This window comes from Notolepis coatsorum (genome assembly GCF_963971535.1).
Source record: "Notolepis coatsorum genome assembly, chromosome: 2".
In the NCBI taxonomy this organism is placed as follows: Eukaryota; Metazoa; Chordata; class Actinopteri; order Aulopiformes; family Paralepididae; genus Notolepis; species Notolepis coatsorum.
In genome coordinates this window covers 63,250,695-63,278,538 of record NC_140166.1, presented here as the reverse complement: position 1 = coordinate 63,278,538, position 27,844 = coordinate 63,250,695, and the positions used below count along the sequence as shown (strand labels likewise).

General features: G+C 42.0%; 1 protein-coding gene across 1 annotated transcript in view; it reads left to right on the top strand.

Annotated features, from left to right (window-relative positions):
* LOC311223401 (consortin-like) overlaps window positions 1-27,844 on the top strand; it is a gene marked incomplete at its 3' end in the record, with an annotated part of 109,457 nt that overhangs the window by 41,873 nt on the left and 39,740 nt on the right. The window contains 4 exon segments of the mRNA XM_084308189.1: window positions 3,787-3,817; window positions 21,808-21,894; window positions 26,350-26,431; window positions 27,383-27,404. Coding sequence (XP_084164315.1) covers window positions 3,787-3,817; window positions 21,808-21,894; window positions 26,350-26,431; window positions 27,383-27,404 — 222 coding nt within the window.

Below are 27,844 nucleotides of genomic sequence, written 5' to 3'. Positions count from 1 at the left end.
AAAATCATCCAATCATAATTGTAAATTCATAGATCTATGTGAGTGATCTCATTTCATTTCAATTAATTATTTTTCCATTCACCATTTTCTCCCCAATTCCTCCTTGGTCGTTGCGCTGCCCTACTGTTGGTCTGGGGAGGGTGTAGACTACCACTGTAGTTCTAATGCAGGGCGTTGTGAGCCTAGATCCATTTATCCATGTCCTTTCATTATCATGTCTTTCACTAAATCTCAGCCTGTGTCTGAAGCCACTGGTGAAGATCTATTTGTGACCGGAAGGCCAGTGGCATCTGTTGCTAAGAGTCACAGACCGAGGGCTGATGAGACGACGGTTTTGGCTGACCAGAGGAGCTAATAACAGGATCTGCAATATGCATAATATCTATGAATCAATCCATTATTTATTGTAAGAATGCATAGACACATATCTACAAATGTGTGTACCATTAAAGTGGGCTATATACTGTATTAAAACAAGCAAATGCCTATGTGTAGGTAGGAATTCACTGATAACCCCCAGCCTGTCCTGAACCACAGGTGACAAAACTGTAATTCTAGATCCTTGCTATTTTAGCTGTTACCTAATGCGTACTGCATGCTGCTTAATGTGAAGAAAGCCAGGCTCCAGAAGAGTAAGTACAAGTCCTTTTTAATTCGGACAACATCTACCATGGATACCACTGTAGTTCTAATGCAGGATGGAGGACTTCTACCATGGCTACCACTGTAGTTCTAATGCAGGATGGAGGACTTCTACCATGGCTACCACTGTAGTTCTAATGCAGCCATGGCTACTACTGTAGTTCTAATGCAGGATGGAGGACTTCTACCATGGCTACCACTGTAGTTCTAATGCAGCCATGGCTACCACTGTAGTTATAATGCAGCCATGGCTACCACTGTAGTTCTAATGCAGGATGGAGGACTTCTACCATGGCTACCACTGTAGTTCTAATGCAGCCATGGCTACCACTGTAGTTCTAATGCAGGATGGAGGACTTCTACCATGGCTACCACTGTAGTTCTAATGCAGGATGGAGGACTTCTACCATGGCTACCACTGTAGTTCTAATGCAGGATGGAGGACTTCTACCATGGCTACCACTGTAGTTCTAATGCAGGATGGAGGACTTCTACCATGGTTAACATACCACCCCCCCATATACCGCAGCAATCAGCCACAAAATGTGAAGAGTTCGCAGTTTTCTTTAATGAAAAAATATCATTGATTAGAGCAAGCATTACCGCTGATATAGATCTGGCTGTGAGTGAAAACCCACCTGAGATAACTATGGGGGAATTCACATGTATTACATTACCTGACCTCTGTAAGATTGTCTCTGAGTGTAATTCCGCCACCTCCTGCCTCGATCCTATACCAACAGCATTTCTCAAGCGGGTGTTCGATAGTGTCTCAAATCATGTCCTTGAAATCATAAATATGTCTCTTCAAACAGGCACTTTTCCAGATGCATTTAAAACGGCTGTAGTAAAACCACTACTAAAGAAAACAAACTTAGATGTAAACGAACTAAAAAGCTATAGGCCAATATCGAACCTTCCATTTATCAGCAAGATATTAGAAAAGATAGTCTCAGTACAAATAAACTCCTTTCTCAAAGATAATAACATCATGGAGGAATTACAATCGGGTTTCAGAACAAATCACAGCACTGAAACTGCCCTTACTAAAATAGTTAGCGACCTCAGGCTAAACTCCGATGCTGGCAAAGTCTCAATTCTTGTCCTATTGGACCTTAGTGCAGCGTTCGATACGATTGACCATAATATCTTGATCAGTCGTCTTGAAAGACTGGTTGGCTTTTCCGATCATGTACTAAATTGGCTCATAACATACATTAAGGGGAGAAGGTTCTATGTTAAGCTTGGAGACAATGTATCCGAGGAACATGACAGCAGCTTTGGAGTTGCACAAGGAAGCTGCCTTGGTCCATTACTCTTCTCACTATATATGCTGCCCCTCGGGGACATCATTCGAGACCACAATGTATGCTTCCATAGTTATGCTGATGATACACAACTATATATCTCCGCAGAACCAAATAACACTACAGCCATACAGTCCATTACAAATTGTCTGTTAGCAATAAACAAGTGGATGAACAATAACTTCCTAAAATTAAACGAAAGCAAGACCGAAATCCTATTGATCGGCCCAAAAGCGAAAAGGGAAGTGCTGTGTGAAAACCTGGGGAGTCTGTCATCCTATGTAAAGACTGAGGTTACAAGCCTAGGTGTCATCTTGGACTCAGACCTGACCTTTAAGTCTCATATAAATAAGGCCATGAAAACGTCATTCTTCCACCTAAGAAACATAGCGAAAGTAAGACCTTTCGTAAATAAAAAGGATGCAGAGAAACTTATTCATGCTTTTGTATCAAGTCGGCTTGACTATTGTAATGCACTGTTCACTGGTCTTCCCAAAGCAACCATTGGGAAGCTTCAGCTTATCCAAAACTCTGCAGCTCGATTACTAACTCATACAAGGAGAAGAGAACATATCACTCCAGTCCTAGCCACTCTGCACTGGCTTCCAATAACTCATAGAATTGATTTTAAGGTCCTTTTCCTAACATATAAAGCTCTTAATGAGCAAGGCCCAAAATACATAGCAAATTCCCTAGTTAGTTATCTGCCCTCAAGAACGCTACGGTCATCCACTACAGGTTTACTAGACACGCCCAGAAACCAAAAGAGGATAGGAAGTATGGCATTTGCCAACTATGCCCCAAAACTATGGAACACACTACCAACACACATCAGAAACGCCAGCTCCATACACATTTTTAAAGGAAAATTAAAAACGTACCTATACAGTCTAGCTTACAAATAGTTATGGCTTGGAAAAACCTGATGGATCCATGAGGCTAGGATAAGCCTTGTGGACCCAACTTTTTAGATGAGGGAACGGGTACATACGCACACAATACGCGGCCACTGATGGGTCCATGGGGCTTGGATAAGTCCTGTGGACCTAACTCTGGCCACTGACCATATGAGGGAACGGGTACATACGCACACAATACACGGCCACTGATGGATCCATGGGACTTGGAAAAGCACTGTGGACCCAACTATGACAACTGATAAAAAACGTAACTACACTAGCGTTATAAGAGCTAAACATTGCTACCTACCGTACAAGTGCATTGGTTTAGTGCACTTCCGGTTGCTACTGAGCGGACATGTTTGTGCGGACCTGTTCTCCCAAACTGGTAAGCAAATGACTGTTTTTACGTTATTTTCATTTTTACGTTATTATTATTATTATTATTATTATTATTATTATTATTATTATTATTATTATTATTATTATTATTATTATTATTATTATTATTATTATTATTATTATTATTATTATTATTATTATTATTATTATTTTAAAACATTGATCTTAACTGATCACTGTGACTTTATTGCTTTTATCGTTATATATGCCTATATTTGTGTACAGCACTTTGAGCTACATGACATGTATGAAAGGTGCTTTATAAATACTTACTTACTTACTTACTTACATGGCTACCACTGTAGTACTAATGCAGGATAGATGCAGGATGGAGGACTTCTAACATGGTAGAACTTTGTGTGAGGCTGTGATCATTTACTGTATTTTGTATACGTGTTGCATTCTTGTGTATATATATTCTAATTGTGACTACAATGATTATCAGAAAAGCTTTCACTGTGGTTGGAAGGAATCAGGATATCGCGAGCAAAACGTTTAAAAGTAAAACAAATGAGTGTCTCTCTCTCTCTCTGCAGATTGCTGAGGCCTTTGTACTTCAGGAAGACTGTATCCTTGTCATTCTCGTGTGTGTGTGTGTGTGTGTGTGTGTGTGTGTGTGTGTGTGTGTGTGTGTGTGTGTGTGTGTGTGTGTGTGTGTGTGTGTGTGTGTGTGTGTGTGTGTGTGTGTGTGTGTGTGTGTGTGTGTGTGTGTGTGTGTGTGTGTGTGTGTGTGTGTGTGTGTGTGTGTGTGTGTGTGTGTGTGTGTGTGTGTGTGTGTGTGTGTGTGTGTGTGTGTGTGTGTGTGTGTGTGTGTGTGTGTTTGATTAACTGCTTGATTAACCCATTCTCTGCCACCACTTTGATCATCCTAAACCATTCTCTGCCAGTACTGTAAGTTTATGGAGATGTTCACCTTCTTTGCAGGGCTATAACTTTTTAAATTGTATTGCTAAATTGACATTACTATGGCCCATTCAACATCGATTATCTATCGTTCAGGGTGTAGGAACGTTTAACTTTTTCATTCACACATTCATACGAAAATACCGTCTAGAGTATAAATATGTTTTTTATCGTTTTCTGCAGTATTTCCTAGAACGTGAGATATAGACATAAATGCATATATTAGATTATCAAATGCCGTTTGATACCGATCAACGTTATATTAAAAATTTCAACTATACATGGTCCTAAACGTTATGACTGATCATCCGCTGGTGAACGGAGGGGGGGAGGGGGGTCATTTATAATTCCGTGGCCGACGTTAAATGATTTATGTAGTATGGGTGATATATAGATCAGAGCAGTTTGTATCGAAAATGATAAAGAAAAACACTGAAACTTACGTCAGCTTCCTCGTAGCGTTGGGCGATGAGAGTGGAGCAAACGGATCCCAGTTATGTGATGTGGATCGATGCGATCCAGTTCCGGTTTGTATAATACTAATATACGCCCAAATCATGTGGATTATTGAGTTATGGCAACGGATCGATATCCACGGTGTGTGTATTGAGTCCAGGGACGATAAACGAGTGCCCGGACGGAATAGTGAGATGCACCGGGAACACAAGAGATCGACTTCCGGTTGCAACTCGCCGATCAGCCACCAGGTGGCAGTATTGAAGTGTTGCAGAGTTGTGATGGCTCACACAGCATATGACAAGGCTCCGTGGATGAAATATGAATACCATGGTGGAAATATGAACTTTATATACCAGACTTGGAAGTAGATTTTGATTGGCAAGAAGTCTGGGCAAACGTTCGAATTGCGTCACGCAAACCGGATCATCAACAAATTAATCTTAATTATATTCATAGGACATACCTGACTGAAAATACGGTCTAAAGTATAAATATGTTTTTATCGTTTTCTGCAGCATTCTGCAGAAAGTGATTTATAGCCCTAAATGCATTATATTGATGATCAAATACAGTTTGATAGCGATCGGCGCGAGATAAACATTTTCAAATAATAATAAAAAATAAATAAAAAAAAGATGAACTTGAAACACGTCGTACGCCGTTATTGGCAGAATTCGCATGAACTTGAAACCCGTCGTACGACGTGATTGGCGGGAAAAGGGTTAATCGATTTTAAATCGAAATCGCAATTTGGAATGATGCAATTATCAAATCGCTAAAAAAATATATATAAATATATAATTATAATCGCAATCGCAATATCTGTCAGAAAAATTGCAATTAGATTATTTCCCAAAATCGTGCAACCCTAGTGTGTGTGTGTGTGTTTTGTGTGTGAGAGAGAGCGAGAGGGAGGTAGAGAGAGAAGGGGAAAAGAGAAGAATTGTTGTTGTTTTGTAAACAACAGTGAAACGGTAACCTTTCAGGGCCCTATTCCCCGTACCTGGTTCAACTAAGTCGATCAAGAGTCCCATTATCCAGATTCAATTAACCCGATGTTTGAATCCGGGATTTTCCTGTTCCTCGAACGCTGATTCAGTCTCGTTCATTTGAACCAGACTTGAGACTCAGGATAATTGCGCGCGGCCGCTTCAGCTGAAAAGACAGCAGGCGTCGATCGCAGAAATCCTGATTTTCTAACGGCATTGATTGATTGATTGATTTAAAACTTTATTAACAGATTGCAGAATGGGTACAATGCAGTACGGCTCAATAGCCTCGCCGACAAGTTAAATGCATAATCTATAGGCTAATTTTAAGTCCCTCATTACCCCAATCAATCAGATTATATTTCTTTAAACGTGCCTGCTGGCAGTAGGCTTATGGATTGAATAATCAAATGAGATCTTGCTAGCGAAAATAATTAGTTCAACTTTTTCAGAATAAGGATACGGCTCTCTTATCCATTGATGGATGTATGGTGGATGTTTTATTTATCTGGCAACGTGGTGTGCTGGTTGGTCCTTATGCCTTTCACGCGGATGACCCGCGTTCGAATCCCCCCTTTTTCTATTCTTTGTTTTTCTTTTTGCAATGTAAATGCTTCAATTTGGTGCACTTTGAGAGCTATATAAAGAATGACATCCTCAATGCATGTAGATTTATAATATTTTAACTTAAAACTAGGCTACTTTTGCGTATATTCATTAATATTATATTCCAAAAAAATTATATTGGAAACGCTGGGTTTCGAACTAGGGTCGTCCGCTTGACAGGAGTGAGCACTAGCCGTTGCACCACTGTGCCAGACGGGATATATCCATTGTGTATCCGTCAATGGACAAGAGACCCGTGTTTCGAATATTTTTCTTTTGAATGAAGTTTTATCTCTTTATTCTCAAATGCATTAATGTGACGTCAACGGCTCATTCAATTGCTCAAATCCGTCAAACAGCGCATCTCATCAGACATTTTAATCCCAGTTACAATATCACAATAACGTGTGAGTGATGATACAATTCAACAATCCTCAGATTCCTCGTAATTCATAATCCACAAAAACCACAATCCACGCATAGACACTTCAATTTTATGCTTGAATGAAACACAATCCGGGCGCTCCGTTAAGCAAATCTACAGCGGAGAATATATGAAACTAATCAGAGCCAAACGGCAGATTTTTCATTAAAAATATCCCTGCGGGATTCACATTTGCAATGCGCCGTTATTAAAATAACCACATGCAGCGTGTATCGCGACTCCGAGCGCCGTATATGACGTGCATTATTTTATTTAGGACAAAGTAAATCTATAGGCTGAATATGATTTATTATCAGCATTTAGTTCTATTATTATACATTTCAAAAGCCCCCTCTAGGAAAACGAAGCACAAAAACATAATTTAGAATGGTATAATGGGATCTAGACTGTGAGAAATATTTCAGGAAGCGAGCTGGCATTTCTTTGCGAGGGCGTGGCCATGGTTCATCCAGCTAACTGAACTTAACCCTGCTCCGGACCAGGTTCAAACTTTCTGATCTGTTACCATGGTGATTTAGAAAATCCGACTTCGGGGAACGGAAAGGTCCGGCTTAAGTCAAGCTATGCTGAAAATTATCCGGCTAACTCAGTTAGCCAGGTACGGGGAACGGGGCCCTGATTGTTTTGTAAACAATAACAGTAACTTTTCAGGTAGTTTTGTAAACAACAACAACAACAGTGAAACAGTAGCTTTTCAGGTAGTTTTGTAAACAACAACAACAACAGTGAAACAGTCACTTTAACTCAATGGCCCCCAACAACGATTATATACGTGTTTCGCTGACAACCGTTGAACGCCAACCACGTTCAATATATCGTTATTTCTTTTATTCGATATTTCTATTCATTACAGGCACAGGGACTCGGGGTTAACATGGGGAATCATCCTGAGAATGCCAAAGTGCAATACCGGCTGCATCCCACTAGACGGCGGTATCGAGCACCCTTTGTAACCTTGTATCATCGCCTGTGGAACGGCCAAATGTCTCGGGTTTCATTTTTCCTTCTCCCGGTTCCATTGAAGCGCGTCAAATATCCCCGATCCATATGTTGTGGTGGATTATGCCGTAGACCAAATGGACATTGGATGTACCAGATGGCTATCAAACAATTGGAATATTATTTTTGGAATACTCCCGATCACAGGTAAGGACGATTTGACATCAATTTTAGCTTGATCCTGCAATGCTTTTATACCGATCGGGCTGATAAGCGTTTTTAGTGTTCAATACGAATGCCGTTACTGACAATCAAATAATCAGAAACGACCCCCCTCCCTTTCATGCATTCATGATGGAACATAATACCTATGACATAGATTTGATTTCGGAATAATGGCGTGTACAGGCAAGAAACGACAACGTCTATAGTGGAATTGACGTATACGGCTATAACTCAGCATTTCGGGAATTACCCTAGACCGCTCTAAAACCATACTTATATTCACCATGGTATAACACAGGAACGTATGGATGGAAAAAATCATTATTTTTCACATATTGAGCGATAGATAGGTGATGTCAAATGGGCCATAGTATTGTATCCATAGCTATAATATAGAATATAGTTATAGCTCTACAAACAAGGTGATCCACTCCTATCTTTTAACCTGTTAATCTGTAGACCGTTTTCGCCTAAAGGTACATGCCTAAGTAAATGGAAGATTGCTCCACTTCTGCAAGGTCAATTTGCATGTTCTTGGTATCTAGGAACATCTAGGGACCTGGGGGTATGTATTTCCAGTGTCAGAAATATTGTGTCTGTTACTAGTAATTATTCAATTGTAATGAATACATTAATTATGATTTATGATTTTGATGATGATGATCAAAAATGTATACGGGTAGGAGAAAATGCTCACTGAGCTCATTCACCACCTTATTGAGATCATGTGTACAAAAAATCTAAGCAAATGAACCGCGGGAAGATGATTAAACAGAAGGATTTGTAGATACAGTTTAATGAATGATAATCGACTTTAATTATAAATTCATATTTGACCTTGAACTTGACCTTGACCTTATTATGGCCAAATCATACATCTATGGATAGGGAAAATGCTCCTCTTTCCAATGGCAGGGTTGAATCTGGATTTAGTCATTTCTTATGGTTTTTACGATAATTAGCATTTTCCGATAAATTTGTATTTCCGATAAATCGTATAAAACATCTGTAAAAATTTTAATATACACTTTGACTACTGTTTTTGATAGGGTTATGGTCTTTACTCTTGGCTACAAAAAAATTATTTAAAAACATTGACCTCTTAACATCCAAGGGCCCACATGTGGACGATTCTTTGCCGACCTCTAGTGGCTCGGGTGTGCATTTCTTTTAATACAATATATAGATAGAATTAAAGCCCTATTTGTTGCCTGTCGATTGCCCTTTCAGGTGACAAAATCCGTTCAGTGGTTCTCGAGTTACATGCCGATATGTGAGGCGTGCCCCAAAGTACGCAAATGTACACATTACCACCCCTGACTCCCGGGGCTCTAGCTCCGTCAATCATTTGGCGATCTCGAAAATCTTTGCACAGGGTTGTAGCCAATGAGTGTGGCTTTCCAATGATACCCCATGATATGATAATTGGGGATATAATACGGTCTCTATTGATCGATTTATGATAAAGAAAGGGGGACCTTAAGGCTTAACAGGTTAAAGCGTGGCAGTGCTAGAGCGGAGCCCCGTCTAATTCCCGGTGGTCAATGAGTTAAGGTACTTCCCCATGACATCACTCTGGACTGTTCCACAGTCTAAGTTGCTCTATACTGTCCACAGTATACCAGTGGGATTATGTTCTGATATGGGCTCGGTTTTTCAGTTTAGTCTCCCTTTTTAACAGGAGAAAAGAGAGAGACAGAAGGAAGGGACAGAGGGACCTGGAAGACCTGAACGAATGAGGGAATAAAGAAGAAAGAGAGTTAAAGTAATGCACTGAAAGAGAGAGAGATAGCAAGATAGAGATAGAAATAAAGACAGGAAGAGGATAATAGAAACAGAAAGACGGCAAATTACAGATGGAGATGAAGATGGAAAGAGCGACAGAAAGAGTGATAGCAAGATACAGATAGAGAGGGGGAGGAAGAGAGCTGAGCCATATCAAAGAGGGATTGTGTTTTCATTCCTGATATCCATAAACATGAGCTACTGGCAGACTCCCCCCCCCCCTCTCTGTCTCTCTTTATGTGTTCCTCTCTAAGGACATTTATTTTTTCCATTCTTTTTTCCAGGGTTTTCTTTCTCATTCAATAATTCCTTTAATATCCATTCAATATATATATATATATATTATAAAATTGCAGGGAGATATTGGTCCAATATCCAAATAACTGGCAAAGGAACTGAGGAAAAGGTGTATTTGCACCAGATTTCACATGGTGGTTCAAAACACCTAGATAGAACTTTTCATGTTGAAAAAAACAATAATTCCCTGGTAGACTATGTAGTTATTCAACAGAACACAAGGTTTCTTCACTGGGTGTTTTATTTTTATTTAAAGGGGAACTATTTTACTATTTCTTTCACTATTTGGGCACTTTTACACAATTCCTGTGAGTCTATGGAACACCTCTGTAATTTTTTTTCATTGTTTTATATTTCTAATCAAGTCCTCAAAAACAGCATTTTTCTACCTCAAGATCTTAAGCTGTTTTGAGCCTGGGCTCCTACCACTGTGTGCAGCTCATCATGTACCTGATGCCACACAGCCACATTATCATGCAGCGGTGTCTCTCTGACATCACAAATCAGCACATTTTCAGATGACTCAGTTCAGTGAGGGTGAATATTGTGAGAGGAGAATTGGAAGACTGCGCCAATATGAGAATTAATAATAATAACTTCGTTTTATATAGCGCCTTTCAGAGGACCCAAGGTCGCTTTACATAAGGGGGGGGGGGAGATAACAAATGAACAAACATAGTGGACAGACACAACATATACATATAAAGTGAGAAAGTTAGGGGTTGAAGGCCAGGTTGAAGAGGTGGGTTTTGAGCATTTTTTCTTTTTTAAATGAGTCCAGAGTTGGGGCAGTGCGGAGTTCTGCGGGGAGGGAGTTCCAGAGGGTGGGAGCTGCCACACTGAAAGCTCTGTCCCCGAACGTCCGTAGTCTGGTTCGGGGGATGGAGAGCTGACCAGTGTCCGTGGATCGCAGGGACCGTGACTGAGTGTAGGGGTGGAGGAGGTCAGTGAGGTACTGAGGTGCCAGGGCGTGAAGGGATTTGTAGGTGAGCAGGAGGGTTTTGTAGGTGATGCGGGATTTGATGGGGAGCCAGTGGAGGTGGATGAGGATGGGGGTGATGTGCTGCCAGGGTTTGGTGCGGGTTAGAACCCTGGCAGCTGAATTTTGAACATACTGGAGCCTGTCCAGGGTTTTGCTTGGGACCCCGGACAGGACCCCGTTGCAGTAGTCCAGGCGGGAGGTGACGAAGGCGTGGATGAGGGTCTCAGCTGTGGTGTCGGAAAGTGATGGTCGGAGTCTGGAAATGTTTCTGAGGTGAAAGAAGGCGGATTTGGTGAGGGAATTGACATGGGATTGATAGGAAAGGGTGGAGTCCAGGATAACGCCCAGGTTGCGGACCTTAGGGGATGGGGAGATGGAGCAGCCGTCAATGTTGAGGGTGAGATCCCCAACCTTCCGGAGCAGGGCCTTGGGTGCCACAACCATGAGCTCGGTTTTAGAGACATAGATCATATTAATATAAGTTCACATAGCTAGGAAACAATGCTAAACACTCAAAAAGGCCATTTATAAGATAGTTCCCCTTTAATGTTGAATATTGTAAGCTCACACAAAGGTAATGGTGTTGATGGTGACTTTACACTGCACCAGAAATAAAGGGTGGGTTCCCCTGAATCATACTGACTCAAAGAATAAGCTCAGAATTGGCAAATATTATAACACTATGGCTAAAATGTCAATATCAATGGCATCATATCACCTTTAGTCCCTTCCTAACCCACCCCCCGTAGCATGAAGAACTGCCGTGCCTCAGATATCGCGCTGTAATTGGCTGATTATTAGGGGGGTGATCAGATCATGCTGGATTGACAGCTCTCTTTTAGCTGAAGTAGCTACCATTTTATTTTCCATTCAATCACTAAAATGTTTTGCTATAAACTACCATGCCTATCAAATGGACCCTATTGGTTAGAAACTTGACTAATCCCCTAACTATCAAACTAGGTCAAATCTGTGTGTTTATTTAACTAATATCTACCGGAGTATGGCGCTAATGGTTTTAGCTTTTTACCTGAAACGGTTAGCATTAGCTTAGCTACACTTTTTTTTTTTTTTTAACCCTCTCTTTCTCAGATTTTTCTCTGTTTTCTCCCCGTCCCAATTTAGTCGTTGTGCCAATTCCCCAGCCAGTGACTATTTTTTCACCTGGCAGCGAGGACTCTCATTGGTGAAGTGTAACGCGTGGGAAGTCACGCTGCCTTCATCAAGTCCTGCCTCCGCTGAGCAAGCGCCCATACCTGACCTGTAGGCGTCGCTGTCCACAACGCCAGATTCCCACCCATGACTTGCCCTCCCCCTAACCCAGCCAAACGGATATAGCGAGCAGCCCAAGCCTCAAGCAATGCTGACTCCGGGAGTCGAGACTGCAGCCTCTTGCATTGGTGACGAGCACAATCTCTGCCAAGCCACCTGACCGCCCTTAGCTTAGCTACACTTTTGAGCTACTTTTTTTTTTTTTTTTTTTTATTGGGTTTTACAGTACACAAGTCAGGTTTTCATTGCCGTCAATTATTTTTTGTTCCTTTTCTCCACAAGTGTCTTTAAATCCACTTTTACTGTTATCATATAGAAATAATACATACATTCAATGGTACCTCCAGTAAGATAACTTATACATAGATCAAAATAAGTAAAAAAAATAAAATGACATCTTTACAACACCTTCAATGGCGTGCCTCCGCTCTTCCCCGGGGTCAACTGACCACAGGAGAGAGCGGGGGGACTCATCCTATAGCAGCCCTCCTATATCTTCCCTTCTCAGATATTCATTAAATGGTTTCCATATATCCTCATAAACTTCTATTTTGTTCCTGAGGATATGTGTTATTCTCTCCATTGACATGCATTGTGCCATGTTCTTAATCCAAGCACCGATTGTGGGTGCGTCAAATTTCTTCCAATTGAAAGCTATTGTTCTTCTTAAAAAAATGGTTTGAGCTACTTAACACTTTGATCGCCAGGCTTAAATTCATAATTTACCATCCTCCGCCAGCCCTATTTAATATGGAGAAGGTCCCCTTCTTTGCAGGGCTATAACTTTTTTAATTAATTGCTAAATTGACATTACTATGGCCCATTCAACGTCTTATATCTATTGTTCAGGGTGTAGCAACGTTATACTTTTTCATTCACATATTCATACTAAAATACGGTCTAAAGTATAAGTATGTTTTTATCGTTTTCTGCAGCTTTCTCCAGAACGTGATTTATAGCCCCAAATGTATTATATTGATGATCAAATACAGTTTGATAGCAATCTGCGCGAGATAAAAAATTTCAAATGGACGTGCTTCTATAAGTTACTACTGATCATCTGATGTTGACCGGATGGGGGGGGGGGGGTCGTTTATAATTCCGTGGCCAACGTTATATGATTAATCTAGTGTGGGTGATATGATCATTAGAGCAGTTAGTATCGAACGCGTTAGAAAATAACGTTGAATCTTACCGTAGCTTCCTCGTAGCGTTGGGCGATGAGCGTGGAACAGAAACTTTCCTATTATGGGATGTAGAAATATGCGATCCATTTCCAGGTTGTATAATAGTATATACGTCCAAATCATGTTGTTTATCGAGTTATTTGCAACCGATCAATGTCCAGTGTATCAAGATGGAGTCCCGCTAACGATAGCGAGTGCCCGGACGAAATATGGGAGAGCACAACTTCCGGCGCATCACTTCCTGTTTGGGCGATCCGCCGATCGGCCACCAGATGGCGCTCTTGAACCGTTGGAGAGTTGAGAGGGGATCAACAGTATATCTCAAGTGTCCGGGGGAGAAATATGATTTCGATCACAGATTTTTGAAATATTGGCAGAATAAGCATGGCGAGGAAAGACGTCGTACGGCGGTTTTGGCGACCATAGTGTTAATAACAGAGATTTGGGTGATGTACCCCAGTCTGCCAGTAGCTTTCAAACCACGTCAGGCTAATCTGAATTCTCAATCTAGCTAAAAGCTAAGAAAAGTGCTAGGGCTGGGCAATTAATTGAAATAAAATCACGATCTCGATTCATAGACCTATGCAATCTCATTTCTAAATTATGAAAACAAATTTTATAAAAAAAAATAATAAAACTTTTTTACTTAACTTTTTTAAATGATGCCGATTCTGACTTGAGTTATTTTGTATGTTACAAGAGACTTTTAAGTTTAAGTCAAGCACTTTCATATATGTTATGTTTAAGTTTAAGTCAAGCACTTTGATATGTTATGTTGTCTGTTTAACACATTGGGTGCGAGATATCTCGTTGTTGGCCGCCATGTGTTGAGTGCCAATGACGAGAAATCTCGTTATTTAATCGTTATTTCTTTTATTAGCGATATCCATTCATTTTTCATCCATCCAGCCTCACATTATCATTGGGACTGGCTCTGGGCTCAAAAAGAGCAAATACCGCCCCCTATCGTCTCCCGGATGGTATTGCACCCATTGGATTGGAGTCAATGAAAATGCATGAGAAAAAAAAACTCCGGATTCCACATTTTACTTCTGAGCCATGTAACCTGAGACTATTGCATTCATTGCGGCAACCGAAAGCAGCGTGGATTATCTGTTTCGAGGTCTAACGTTGGATCAATAAACGCGATCGATATTTGGAATGGCGATCAGGAATTGGATTACTCTTTTTGCAGAACATCTGATGTGAGGTAAGGACTTTATTTTACCAGTCTTGGGGTAATCAGATGTTTTTTCACAGATTTCACAACGTGTCTAATATGTGTGTACCTGCGTAACATTAGCGCCAGGCAGGGCATAGATAATCGATTTTTCAGCCCGCTTCTCTAGCTTGCATAAGTACACATATACTATCGATAATCTAGCGTTTATTTGAAAACGATTCATAAATAGGTCTAAAAATTACAACGTGTTTTGTGTAAATACCAGTAAAGGGCTATTTTCGCGGATTTTTCTGGAATCACTAGAAATCTTCAAAACTATACTCTTATTCAAAATGCTATAAAACGGAAATGTACTGATGAAAAAACAATCCGTTTCGTACATGTTGACTGCAAGCAAGTCATTGATAAGCGGCGGTTGTATTAGACACATAATTTAAGATATAGTTTATGCGTTCGCAAATATCCCTGTCCTCTCATTGACTAAAGCGCTGGCTCTCAAGCGATAAATAGCGCACCCCCTGCTGGCAACCAATGTGTTAAGAAAGAGTGCAATAAATGATTTGATTGAAAAAATAAGAATCGTGTGAGAGAAGCGTGATCTCAATTCTTAGAGAGAAAAATCGTGATTCACATTTGAGCAAGAATCGCCCAGCCCTAAAAATCGCAGTGCATTTTAGCAATGAAGACAACTTCCATGATACCACGCTCCTTCACGACGTCTTCAAACTCTGTCTTTTGTTATTGTTATTTGTTACTGTAGCTACGTTTAAATGTTTTTTTTTGTATTTTATTTTTTTATTATTTTTTAAACAAACAAATAAACAAACATGACAACACACGATAAGATATACAAGCATTATTAACAGTGCACATCCAATGAAATCACCATATAGTTAAATGTCTTATACAGGATATACCCCCAATACCTGCTCTAATACCCTACACACATATGCTCTAGCTCGTACCCTCCCTCCCGGACCCCCCATTGGATAATCCATCCATTATCCCTCGCTCCTAACCAGACACTACCATTATATGCTAGCTTTTATTTTCTCCACCACTTCTAACCACATTGTCATTTTGGATTCATTGAGACCCAAAATTCTTGCTGTAGATATTTCTTGATAAATCACACCGAGATATGTAATAATCCAGACCGTTCGGCAAATTTTTTCCGGTTGGAACCATCGTGATGCCATCAGCATTTTAGCCACTGTGATACCCGATAAAACCAATCTCTTTAGCTGTGGATATACTGCACACTCAAAAACATCATTCAGCAGTAATACAGAGGTGTGTACAGGTATATTCAGAGTTAAGAGATTTGATAATTGCTGGGTCACCTCTTTCCAGAATATCTTAACTGGTGGGCAGTCCCAGTACATGTGCATAAATGTCCCCTCGTCCCCATTTGTACATAAGGAGCATTTGGAGTCTTGTTTAAGACCCATTTTTTTCAGTCTTATAGGAGTCAAGTATGTCCTGTGAATATAGTTAAGATTTATTTGTTGATGGTCCGGGTTCCTTGATGTAAATCACTCCTCGCCACTGAGAGATCGAGCTGCGCAGGTGAAAAGATGTGACTGCTGTTACCTCAAGTACCGGAGGGGACTTGTGCTATGTATGACTTAGTCCACATTGCAGCCGGCTTGTGGGAGGCAAGAAACAGCGTTCGTGACAGGGGAGGGTTGAATTGGATGATACAAAATTGGGATGGGAGAAAATATAGAAAATGGGAGAAAAAGTGGATAAAAAAAAACAATAACTGTGCGTAAAAGAAATGTGTGGACTCGGTGAGATTAATTTTTTTGCGTATTTCTTCATAACTACAAAAACCCTGTTTGTTAAAAACATCACCTAATGAGTGTATGCCTTGCTTTTCCCATATAGGGAATCTTATAGGTCGTTTTCCAATCAAGAGTGCATTGTTATTGAATAAGGGAGTATGATTATGCCATTTATGTGGGTTAGAATATTTTTTTTGTGTTTCACGCCATATCCGGATCGCATGAGTAATTATGGGGCCAAATTTCCGTTCGCATTGCTTAATTGATAATTTAATGTACGTTTAAATGTTTGTGTGTACTGACTATATAGTACTGAATAGTCGCGGTAGTACGGTAATGTGGAATGCCCTGCCAACATTCATAAAACTCCTGAACTCCCCTCTCGGATTTAAATCCGCCCTAAAAACATGGCTCAGCAGCAACTCAAATTGGTCTTAATATGTTTTTTATCTCTTTTATCATAACTTGGCTTTTATTTCTTTTATCATGAGTTGCTTTTAAGGGTTTGCGGATTTTCTTTTAACATTAGTTAACTGTATGAGTTGTCAGGTTAGGTGTTTTTATACTAATTTGTATGATGTGTCCTGTCTAGTGTACATGTCCATTTGTGTTTCTGTGCTTTTTTATGTTCCATGTATGGACTACAATGGAAACAAGCCTTGGCTTTATTGTGTTTTATCCATTTTTGACCAGCGTGTTGACACTGTTATTGTTTTGTCTTTTAAATGTTTTGTCCTACGATTGTGTCAAAATAAAAGTATTCAATTCAATTCAAATGATATGGAGCTTATTTAACATCTTCCCTGGAGTTAGACAAGAAGATGCATACCTTTTTTGTGTCTGTGCGTGCATTTAGCTTTGGGAACAGTCGCTCCGTTAGTGTTACGAAGGATCAGATTAAACCAAATATATATATTTACCACTTGATATATATTGCATAATATTTGTATATCGTCTGATATCCCTTGTGTATTCTTTGTACATATACACGGAATATCCCTTTAACCTAGTACAGACCATAATATTTTGTTCTCCTATTGGACAGCGGTCCCTTAGGCGCCACTGCCATACCCCCAAGGTCTATTTCAAAGTCACCGCCAAGGCTTGTCTGAACATGCCCGGTTCGGCGGATGAAACGTACAAGTATGCTATCCTACTCAAGCACCTGAAGGTGCCCAGAGCGCACAATATAGCGCTGGCATATTCCAACTCTACTACCCCATACACCGCGGCTCTAGTAGCCCTCGACCAACGTTATGGACGCATATGGGACTACGTGATACAGGAGATAAGAGACATTGACCGTCTCCCCCCAGCCAGAGACAACAGAGCATTGGATGACCTCTCTATCAAGGTACAGTCCCTGGTAGGGATGCTGGGGTCCCAAAAGGAAAAAGGAATATACGAACTGTACGCTAACTCTAATGTAGAGAGAATATTAGAGAAGCTCCCTCCCGCCCGACAAGAGCGTTTTCGGCGGCAGAGAGACCACCGCGACCCCAACGGTCCAGAGGCATCCCTCCTAGACTTGTCTGATTTCCTCGCCAGGGAGGTCAGCAGCTTACGACTGGACACGTTCGTATGGAGTGGACCAAGCCCAAGACCAGGACCTCAGGGATTAAATGATAACCGCCGGTCGGTGACCGTTATGCACCAAGCCGAATCAGTACCGCAGCACAAGAACCACGACACCCCCTCGACGAAAGAGGAGTGGAAGATCGAATGCCAGTACTGTGAAGGGGAACACCGGCTGTATCAATGCGACGATTTCAAGAAGCTGACCACGGATGAGGTGAGTCAGTGGATCAAGGACCACCGCCGCTGCTTCCGCTGCGCGCGCAGCCACATGGCAGCTGCGTGCCGCTTGAAGAAGAAGTGCGGCAGGTGCGGCGGCACCCACTTGGAGGTCCTGCATGACATCAACAAGCGTCAGCCAGGACAACAGAGTGGGCCCGTCGCGGTAATGTACCATGCCGAGGTGGTGGCACCAGTACCGAAGATCCACCAGACCGCTCCCTACTGTTCCGACTGCTACAGCAGACACTGGGAGTCACGGTGCTACTCGGACGACCGCGAGTCGGCACCACCCCAGACGATCCAAAGCACAGGAGTGCTCCACATTGACCAGCATAGCGGGACCCCCCCGAGTGCTCATCAAAGTGGTCAGAGTGCTCCTGAGCTACGAGGACAAGGTCCTGGACACTTACGCCGTCCTGGACGATGGGTCTGAAAAGACTCTCCTCCTCGCTTCCGCAGCAGCCCAGTTGGGCCTGCGGGGTGCCAAAGGTACCATGACAATACGCACCATCAGAAGGGACCAGAAGACCATAAAAGGTGAAAAGGTCTCCTTCAAGATAGCAGCGGTGGACCAGCCCGAGAAGCAGTATAGTATAACCAGTCTTCACCAGCCACGACATAGGCCTGTCCCAGTACACCTACCCCATCCCACAGCTGATGGCGAAGTATGTGCACCTACGTCAACTACCTATACCGCTTATCGACGGCGCCACACCGACCCTGCTCATCGGCTCCGACCACGCAGACCTCATTCTCCCAATTGAGGCGGCCCACATCGGACCCAAAGGATGCCCAGTCGCGGTTCAGACCCGACTGGGGTGGACGCTCCAGGGCCCCCTCTACGGACTTGACAGTCAACCCACGTCTACACGCTGCCTGCACACAAAGGTGAGCGACACCGGCCACTCTCTCGTACAGCCCGTTGAGAGGCTATTGACATTAAGCGAGAGGCCTGTGAGAGAACCGTGGGCACAAGAGGGAGTTCGGAACTCCACCCCCCTCAGCTGCGCTCCAGACGTAGCTGACCTCGAACCTAGCACCCCAAGCGACTCCTTGACGGGGCGGCCGGAACCGGCCCCTCCTCAGACGGGGTACAGAGCAAACAAGAGAAACAGACGGAGGAGGAGGAGGCACAGCCAAGCACAGATCAAAGCAGTCTCAGGCCCGCTTCCTCCTAAGCCCCCCTTCATCCCGTCCAGTCGTCATGATCATAGACCAGTCACTACCCCGAGCTGCGTGGCCGGCCGGGCGCGTAAGGAAAGTGATCACTGGTGCCGACGGAAAGGTCAGAGCGGCAGAAGTGCTTGTCCAAGGGCGGACATACAACCGACCCGTGGCGAGGCTGATAGAGTGGCTAAGGCTCCCCGACTCGCTTAATGACGACCATGACCCACTGACTTTGTGAACTGCCCTACCCTCACAACGGACATTGAGTAGTGGACAGTGCGGTTAATCTGTCTCTGCTTATCTAATTAGGTGGGACTAATTAGGAGGCGGCTGTTACGAAGGATCAGATTAAACCAAATATATATATTTACCACTTGATATATATTGCATAATATTTGTATATCGTCTGATATCCCTTGTGTATTCTTTGTACATATACACGGAATATCCCTTTAACCTAGTACAGACCATAATATTTCGTTCTCCTATTGGACAGCGGTCCCTTAGGCGCCACTGCCATACCCCCAAGGTCTATTTCAAAGTCACCGCCAAGGCTTGTCTGAACATGCCCGGTTCGGCGCAAGAATACGAGACAGGAATAAGGCAGGTACTAGATTATTCACCGCACGTATAAATACGTCGCAGGTGGATACAGCAGCACTTAGCCTAAAGTCAAGTTACTCTCGAACGAGTTAACCTAGAAACGTGTTACCCTCAAACGTAAAGCCTTCATCACGAGTCAACGACAAAGTGAAGTGAGCAACCGTGCATCTAAATAGAGCACTTATAACCGCGTGCGAATAGGATAGTAAAGTGTCAGAGCTTAGTGGAATAACGTCAAGTTCGACCTAGTTAATGTGAAGTACCGCGCACCGGAGAATCTACACTGGTGAATGCAGAGCCCCTTTCCGGCTGGATTATTATTATATTGCTTTGGTCCTGTGGCTATTGGAGCGGAGGAGAATCGTCTACACCCCACTGCTGTGTGGGATTTACCCGTGAGGAACATCACTCGAGCCCGTCTCTTGGAGAGGCTGGCTGGCTTTCACCTATGCTGCACGCATACTGGGATTACAGCTGCTGCTTTCGTCTGCCGATCAAGGGAGTAATATACCGCAGGAGCTTATTGAGTCCCCGTTGATCCAGACTTCGAACATTTCCTCCCCCTGCTGGCTATTGTTATACCGGACGCTCTGAGCTAACCGGAGCTAACACAGATCAGGATGGTAAAGCATATATAATGACTTCCTTTCTGGGGTTTTCAAAATAAAAGTGCAACGTTTATAGCAGCGGAAAACGTTTATTTTGTACATTATCTAACGTTAACACGAACCTAAACTAACGTTTCAACTAACCTAAAGTTAGTTTAGGTTCGTGTTAACGTTAGATAATGTACAAAATAAACGTTTTCCGCTGCTATAAACGTCGCACTTTTATTTTGAAAACCCCAGAAAGGAATGAATGAATGAATGAAAACTTTATTTAACAGATTGCAGAATGGGTACAATACAGTACGGCTCAATACATACAATTGTTAAGGGGATGCAGACCTGAGAAAGACGTTTGTCTTGTTTCATTATATATGCTTTACCATCCTGATCTGTGTTAGCTCCGGTTAGCTCAGAGCGTCCGGTATAACAATACCAGCCATTGGATTACTGTTTTCTAAATTGGGGAGGCTTTTAATCGTCAAGGTAAGAGGATTTTAAGTCATGGTATCCATAAACTTCAATCGGTTCGGATCCTTTGAATGAATGCGAATGAACAATCACGACGACACGTTGAAATCACTGGCTGCGCTCAGAGAGGAGTGGTTAGGCAAAAAATTGTTCAGAGTATATTTGCTTATAAAACGTAATTGTCTAATTCAATTATTCTTTATTTCTCCATGTGGTGAATACACGGGTCACAACATGTTTACATGAACGTTTTGGAGTTGTATTTGGAGTGTATTCTGCAATCTGTTAATAAACGTATCAATCAATCAAACTATACACTGTAAGGGAACGTCAGGCTCCGGCCCCCCCTCACTTCCAGTGATGAAGCTAAGCTATGCTAACGGAGCGACCGTTCCCAAAGCTAAATGCACGCACAGACACAAAAAAGGTATGTATCTTCTTGTCTAACTCCAGGGAAGATGTTAAATAAGCTAATTTCTCAAAATGTTGGAGTTTTCCTTTAAGATAAGAAGAGGATGGGTCAGTGTTGTCATAGAAACTTTCCAAAATGGCTTCCCCGTATTCACTGGGAGACAAATTACATTGTCTCCCAATGCTGAACTTCTTCTGTGAGAATGTTAGGCCGTCCTCATCTTATAATTCTAGATTTATATCCTTTGTGTGTGTAGTGTATGTGTGTACGTTCGGATTTTAGGCATTATTTGTGTTTGTGCATGTCGGTGTAATGTATGTCGAGATAGCGTGTCTTTGAGTGAGGCGTGTATGTGGTGTGTATGTGTACTACCCAAACACACCAAAATGTTTGCATTATGTTTGGATTTGTATGCGAGTGTTCCTTAACCCCTTGCTCCCCAGACCAGCGGGCGTTGTGGTGCATCCAACTAGAGCGGATATATCACCAGAGAATCCTGCAAAACCTGACTACTTTACAGGAGCACTGGGGTAACACACACACACACACACACACGTCACACACAGCAGCCTCTCAGCAGAGTTCAGCTGTTTTTAGCACTTCCTGTGCCATTTGGACAACATAATACAATGTAGTCAATTTGACCAATAATGCCATGTTTTATCTGTAACATTGTGTTTCCCCACATTAAAATGGTAAATGGCTGCATTTATATAGCTCTTTTATCCAAAGCGCTTTACAATTTGTTCTGCACATTTTACCCGTTCACTCACACATTCACACACCGATGGCGAAGGCGACCATGCGAGGTGCCGACCTGCTCATCGGGAGCAATTAGGGGGTTAAGTGTATTGCTCAAGGACACATCGACACGCTGCCCGGCAGGAGCGGGAATCGAACTGGGAGTCTCCGGATTGCCAGACGACTGCTCTACCGCCCGAGCCATTGTCCCCCCTTAACATTATTCAACCTCTGCAAATGAATGCAATCTTCAAGAAGGATCTCTTTTAAACGTAGGGTTTGTTAACACATCCACCGCCGGAAACGCTTTAACGCGTTATTGCCCGCCATGCTTTGACCGCCAGATCTCGCTGTACAGCGTTATTGAGATCAATATTTCATTTTTTCGCCATGGCATTCATAATTCATATATACACCTCCGACGCTGCAGCTGGACCCTATAGGTGACGGCAACGACGGCTCAATACCGCCGCCTGGTGGATGGTCGGGCGAGTTACACTCGGAACAACAGGAAGTGGCCGATGTGCGTCGATTAAATTCATCCGGCCGTCAGACATTGTTGCATGACTCCCGACAGACATTATGTACATAATGGATCGCTTTATAAACTTAATAATCGATATGATTTCGGCGTTTATTGCGACATACAAACCGGAAATGGACCTAGGCCGTCGACGTCCTATACTTGGGATATTTCACCGCCAGTCTCTTTGACGCACGGTAAGAGGACACTAACGTTATTTTCAGCCCAATTGTTTATTAATTACACTGCACACCATCTGATCAATATATCACCCATACTACATAAAGTCGTTACTGATGATCAGGGAATTATAAACGACCCCCCCCCTTTCCTCCACGCATGATGAAGCATAACGTATACGATCATATACAGTTGAATTTGTTAATATAGCGTGTATAGGGAATAAACAGCAATCGATAATCTATATATGCGTTTAGGCCTATAACTCACGTTCTAGGAATTACTGCAGAAAACGATAAAAACATACTTATATTCTAGAAGGTATTTTTGTATGAATGAAAAAGTATAACGTTCCTACATCCTGAACGATAGATAATCGATGTTGAATGGGCCATAGTAATGTCAATTTAGCAATACAATTTAAAAAGTTATAGCCCTGCAAAAAAGGTAAACATCTCCATAGGCTTACAGTGGTGGCAGACTAGGTATATTGATGGGTATAACCAATGGCAGGGAATGTGTTAGGCCCTTGTTACACACAGTGTTTTTGTGCTCGTTTTTATACGTTTTTGAATACGTTTGCTGTCTCTGTTACATAGAAATGCCGTTTTTGCCGGATACGTTGTGGCCCTACTGAAAACGCTAAATTGTGTTTTCTGTTTTGGAGTAGCGCCAAAACTCGCCGACAACAGTCGTGTAATCTGCGCGGAGCCGTTGTTGCTCAACGCCCATGCGCAGTAGACTGTCAGACTGCAGTGTAACCTACAGCCCGCGCGCAGCACCATGTATATCCCTCCTGTCTGGCTGTCTGTCTCGAGCCCGAGGAGCAGCACCGAGCAGCGGCCGAGGAGCAGCCCGCGCGCAGCACCGTGTATCTCTCCTGTCTGGGCTGTCTGTCTGTCTGTCTCGAGCAGCAGCCCGAGCAGCACCGAGCAGCAGCAGCCCCCATGCCCCGCCTCATCTCTCCTGCCTCGAGCAGCACCGAGCATAATGCCATAACGTTATTTCGCGAGCCCAGCTGTCAGAAACTGTACATTGTAACGTTAACACAGCCCAGCTGTCAACTGTACATTGTAATTATGTTATTTCGGGCGTTTTATTCATAATGTTATTTCACGCGACTGTACATTGTAACATTAACACAGCGCACCCTAACTGCTTGTGTATTCTAGCAGTGTTTTAGAGGTTATTTTGTACAGTACCTTTATCTGCACTGAAACATAATTTCTACAGTACATGCAGTTGTTGGTAGATAACCGTGATTATGTTTATTTATTTATCTATCTCTCTGTGAGCAAAACCTATTAATATTACATATGTGTTGGCGGAATCGCGTCAATGTTTGTTATGAATAAAACGCCCGAAAGTTACAAAGTAGCCTACAGTTGACAGCTGGGCTGTGTTAACATTACAATGTACAGTCTGCGAAATAACGTTATGAATGCCCGAAATAACATAGCATAGGGCTGGGCGATATGGCCTAAATATGATATCACGATATTTTCTGACCTTTCGGCGATACACGATACACATCACGATGTTTTTCTTTTTTACCCCAAACAATTCATTATGAGGCTTACCAAGACAGTATTTGAGTTTGCAAGCTAACATTAAAGACAAAATAAAATACCCATGCATTTAGCATTTTTATATTAGATTTAGATTATTAGATTATATATTGCATATGAGATATTATATGATTTAGATATGAAATATGATGAATTGAAAATGGGGGACCCTGATGTAAACAAGACTAAAGTCTTTCTCTGGTCTGCATCCCCTTAACAATTGTATGTATTGAGCTGTACTGTACCCATTCTGCAATATGTTAAAGTTTTAAATCAATCAATCAATAAATAGCATTTTAGCATTTTTATGAAACTACTGTATATATGTATGTCTCTAAATGTTTTGATGAATTGAAAATGGAGGACCCTTATGTAAAAAAGCCGAAAGTCTTTTTCTGGTCTTCATCCTCCTGTACTGTATTGTACCCATTCTGCAACCTTTTAATACAGTTTTCATTCATTCATTCTGACGGAAACATAATCATTTTGATTGACAGTCGAGTCTGCCAATGACGTCACACCGCTTGCACCCGCCCTGCTGTTCTTAGCACCAATCGGCAAGCGTTATGACTTCCTGAATGTCCCGTGTGCTGAAGTGAACACTGAACATCAACAAAGCTACTAACGTTAGCTCCCCGCGGCCGTCGAGTAGGAGACCAGTGCTTCACAGGATGCTAAATGAGGCATAATGATTTTACTACAACGAATGTTATAATAAAAGCCTTTCCATACATCTGTCTGATTGAAAACTTTATTAACAGACCGCGGAATGGGCATATCTCAGCACAGGCTGAGATATGAACGAGTAACGTGTGGACAGATTGACGCGACACAATCCTCTTGGGCAAAACATCACGATATCCACGATACGTTGAAAAAGTGTATCGTTAATGAACTGTACCCGATATTTATATAATATCGTCATATCGCCCAGCCCTAACATAGCATTACAAAGTACAGTTGACAGCTGGGCTGTGTTAACGTTACAATGTACAGTCGTGCGAAATAACGTTATGAATGCCCGAAATAACATAACGTTACAAAGTACAGTTGACAGCTGGGCTGTGTTAAAGTTACAATGTACAGTTGCACGAAATAATGTTATGAATGCCCGAAATAACATAACGTCACAAAGTACAGGTCCAGCTCAGTATGATGTCATAATCAAACATTCTAGAACATTTGTGATGTCACAGTATGATGTCATAATCAAACATTCTAGAACATTTGTGTATCTATTCAACAATTCTCTCACAGCTGAGTGTGGACGACAGCGGGGACGAGGGAGAGTAACTACCTCCCCGCGCATGCTCAGTGCTGAATTCGAGACGAGATCCGTTGTGGTCTGACCAAGCCTCGTTCTGACAAAACGAAAGCGCTCAAGGTGCAAAACGAATGTCTAACTCGGCTGCCACGTGTGTTGCGCTCTGGAAAGCGAAACTCACCTGAAAAACGAAACGAAAACAGCGTAGGTGTAACTCCAGCCTTAATACCAACACATATTTGGGAATATTATTATGATGCTCGTCCCTTTTTTTCATCTACCATTTCCAAATAATTAATACACATTTTCTTGTGTTTAAACACACACATAATATGATACAACAATAACTAAAATAATTATAAATAAAAAGAACAAATAGTGATAATAATAATTAAAAAGAGAAATAATATACTGTATATATTTTCTGATATAATATATCTAATTTTACTGCAATTAGGTGAACAGACTGAAAACGTTATCTTATTAGATAAAACAGATGATGTATATATATTTTTATTGCCGATATTAACTAATTGAATCATTTGCCGTTGGGAAAACGCTAATAAATTGCAATATATCACTACATCGCAATATTGTGATCTACAAGCATTTCAAACTTATTTTTGTGATAGAGGCACAGCAGAACTGATCGCTGACATTCTCTCCCTCCCTCCCTCCCTCCCTCCCTCCCTCCCTCCCTCCCTCCCAGAGAGTCATAACAGGACGTCTGTTTCAGACCTTGACACCCAGCAGTTGGACACTCTCTCACACATATGCCAGACACACCAACGGTGAGTCGTGTGTGTGTGTGTTTTACATGTCTGCATTATTATCTCTCCTAATAATAAGTAAAATTGCGGTCTCTAATGTTTTTTTTATATTACATTTTGGTTTCTTTGCTGTAAAGTGCATTTAATTATAAAAATTTCAACACCTTACTGTATTTCCTTTAGCAAAACATATTTTCATGAAATTGCATACTCCTGGATGGGCTGATGATATATGTACTGTGTACATTTATATCTTCTGGTGAGTGTTCGTTTGTGTTTGTGCACGTGCGTTTGGAAAAGGAAAGCCCACCTGACATTTTCAATAGTTAATGGGAAGCCCTCAACACACTGTACACCTCTTTCTCTATCTCTCTCTCTCTCTCTCTCTCTCTCTCTCTCTCTCACCTACACTTGCTTCCTCAAACAGGTAAATTGTGTGCACAATTTGCAATCTGTGTGTGTGTGTGCATGTGCAGCACAGCAGTGATGGTTAAAAAACATATGGTTCTTTGCTGCTGTAGCACTTTCAGTCATTTGAGCCAGTGCACTGCTAGGGTTTCACTTAGACACCACACACACCGCATGCATTGCACACACACACATACACACACACACACACACACACACACACACACACACACACACACACACACACACACACACACACACACACACACTGTAATGGGCAGGGGAAATGTGTGCTGGGGCTAATATTAGATTGACAGTGTGGCATAAGGGCACCTAGTCTATTCTGCTTAATTTACCAAAGAAGATCAGACTTTCACACTTTCTGTGTCTCCTTCACTTAACCTTTATGCCTCTATTCTCTCTCTCTCTCTCTCTCTCTCTCTCTCTCTCTCTCTCTCTCTCTCTCTCTCTCTCTCTCTCTCTCTCTCTCTCTCTCTCTCTCTCTCTCTCTCTCTCTCTCTCTCTCTCTCTCTCTCTCTCTCTCTCTCTCTCTCTCTCTCACAGACCCAGTACCAGAGACACTGAGGTAACTTCCCTTTTTGTGTTCTGTGCCGTCTAAGCTGTGTGTGTGTGTGTGCGCATGTCTATATGTGTGCACGTGCACCCTTCTTTGCTTGTTCAGTAGGGCTGTCCCACAAAAATCCTTAGTTAACTAAGACAGACTTTGACTACAGTCAATAACTGTAAAAGTATCGGTTTAGTCTGTTTTTTCTTTTGGTGTTGATTAGTGTGGGTGACCACCCCACCCACACTATTGTAATCTATTCTATACTATTTATTATTTATTCTGCCGATTTTTGTCCAGTAACTCCTGCCAGAGCTTTCACACCACACACAAGTCTAAGGTACCGGCTTGGTCCAACTCGTGTTGCTATTACTTTTTGGAAAGTTTCACCGCACCGTTTGGCTACAAATCGACTTTAAACGGGAAATGTTGGTCCATAAGGAATGAATGTAAATTGCGAC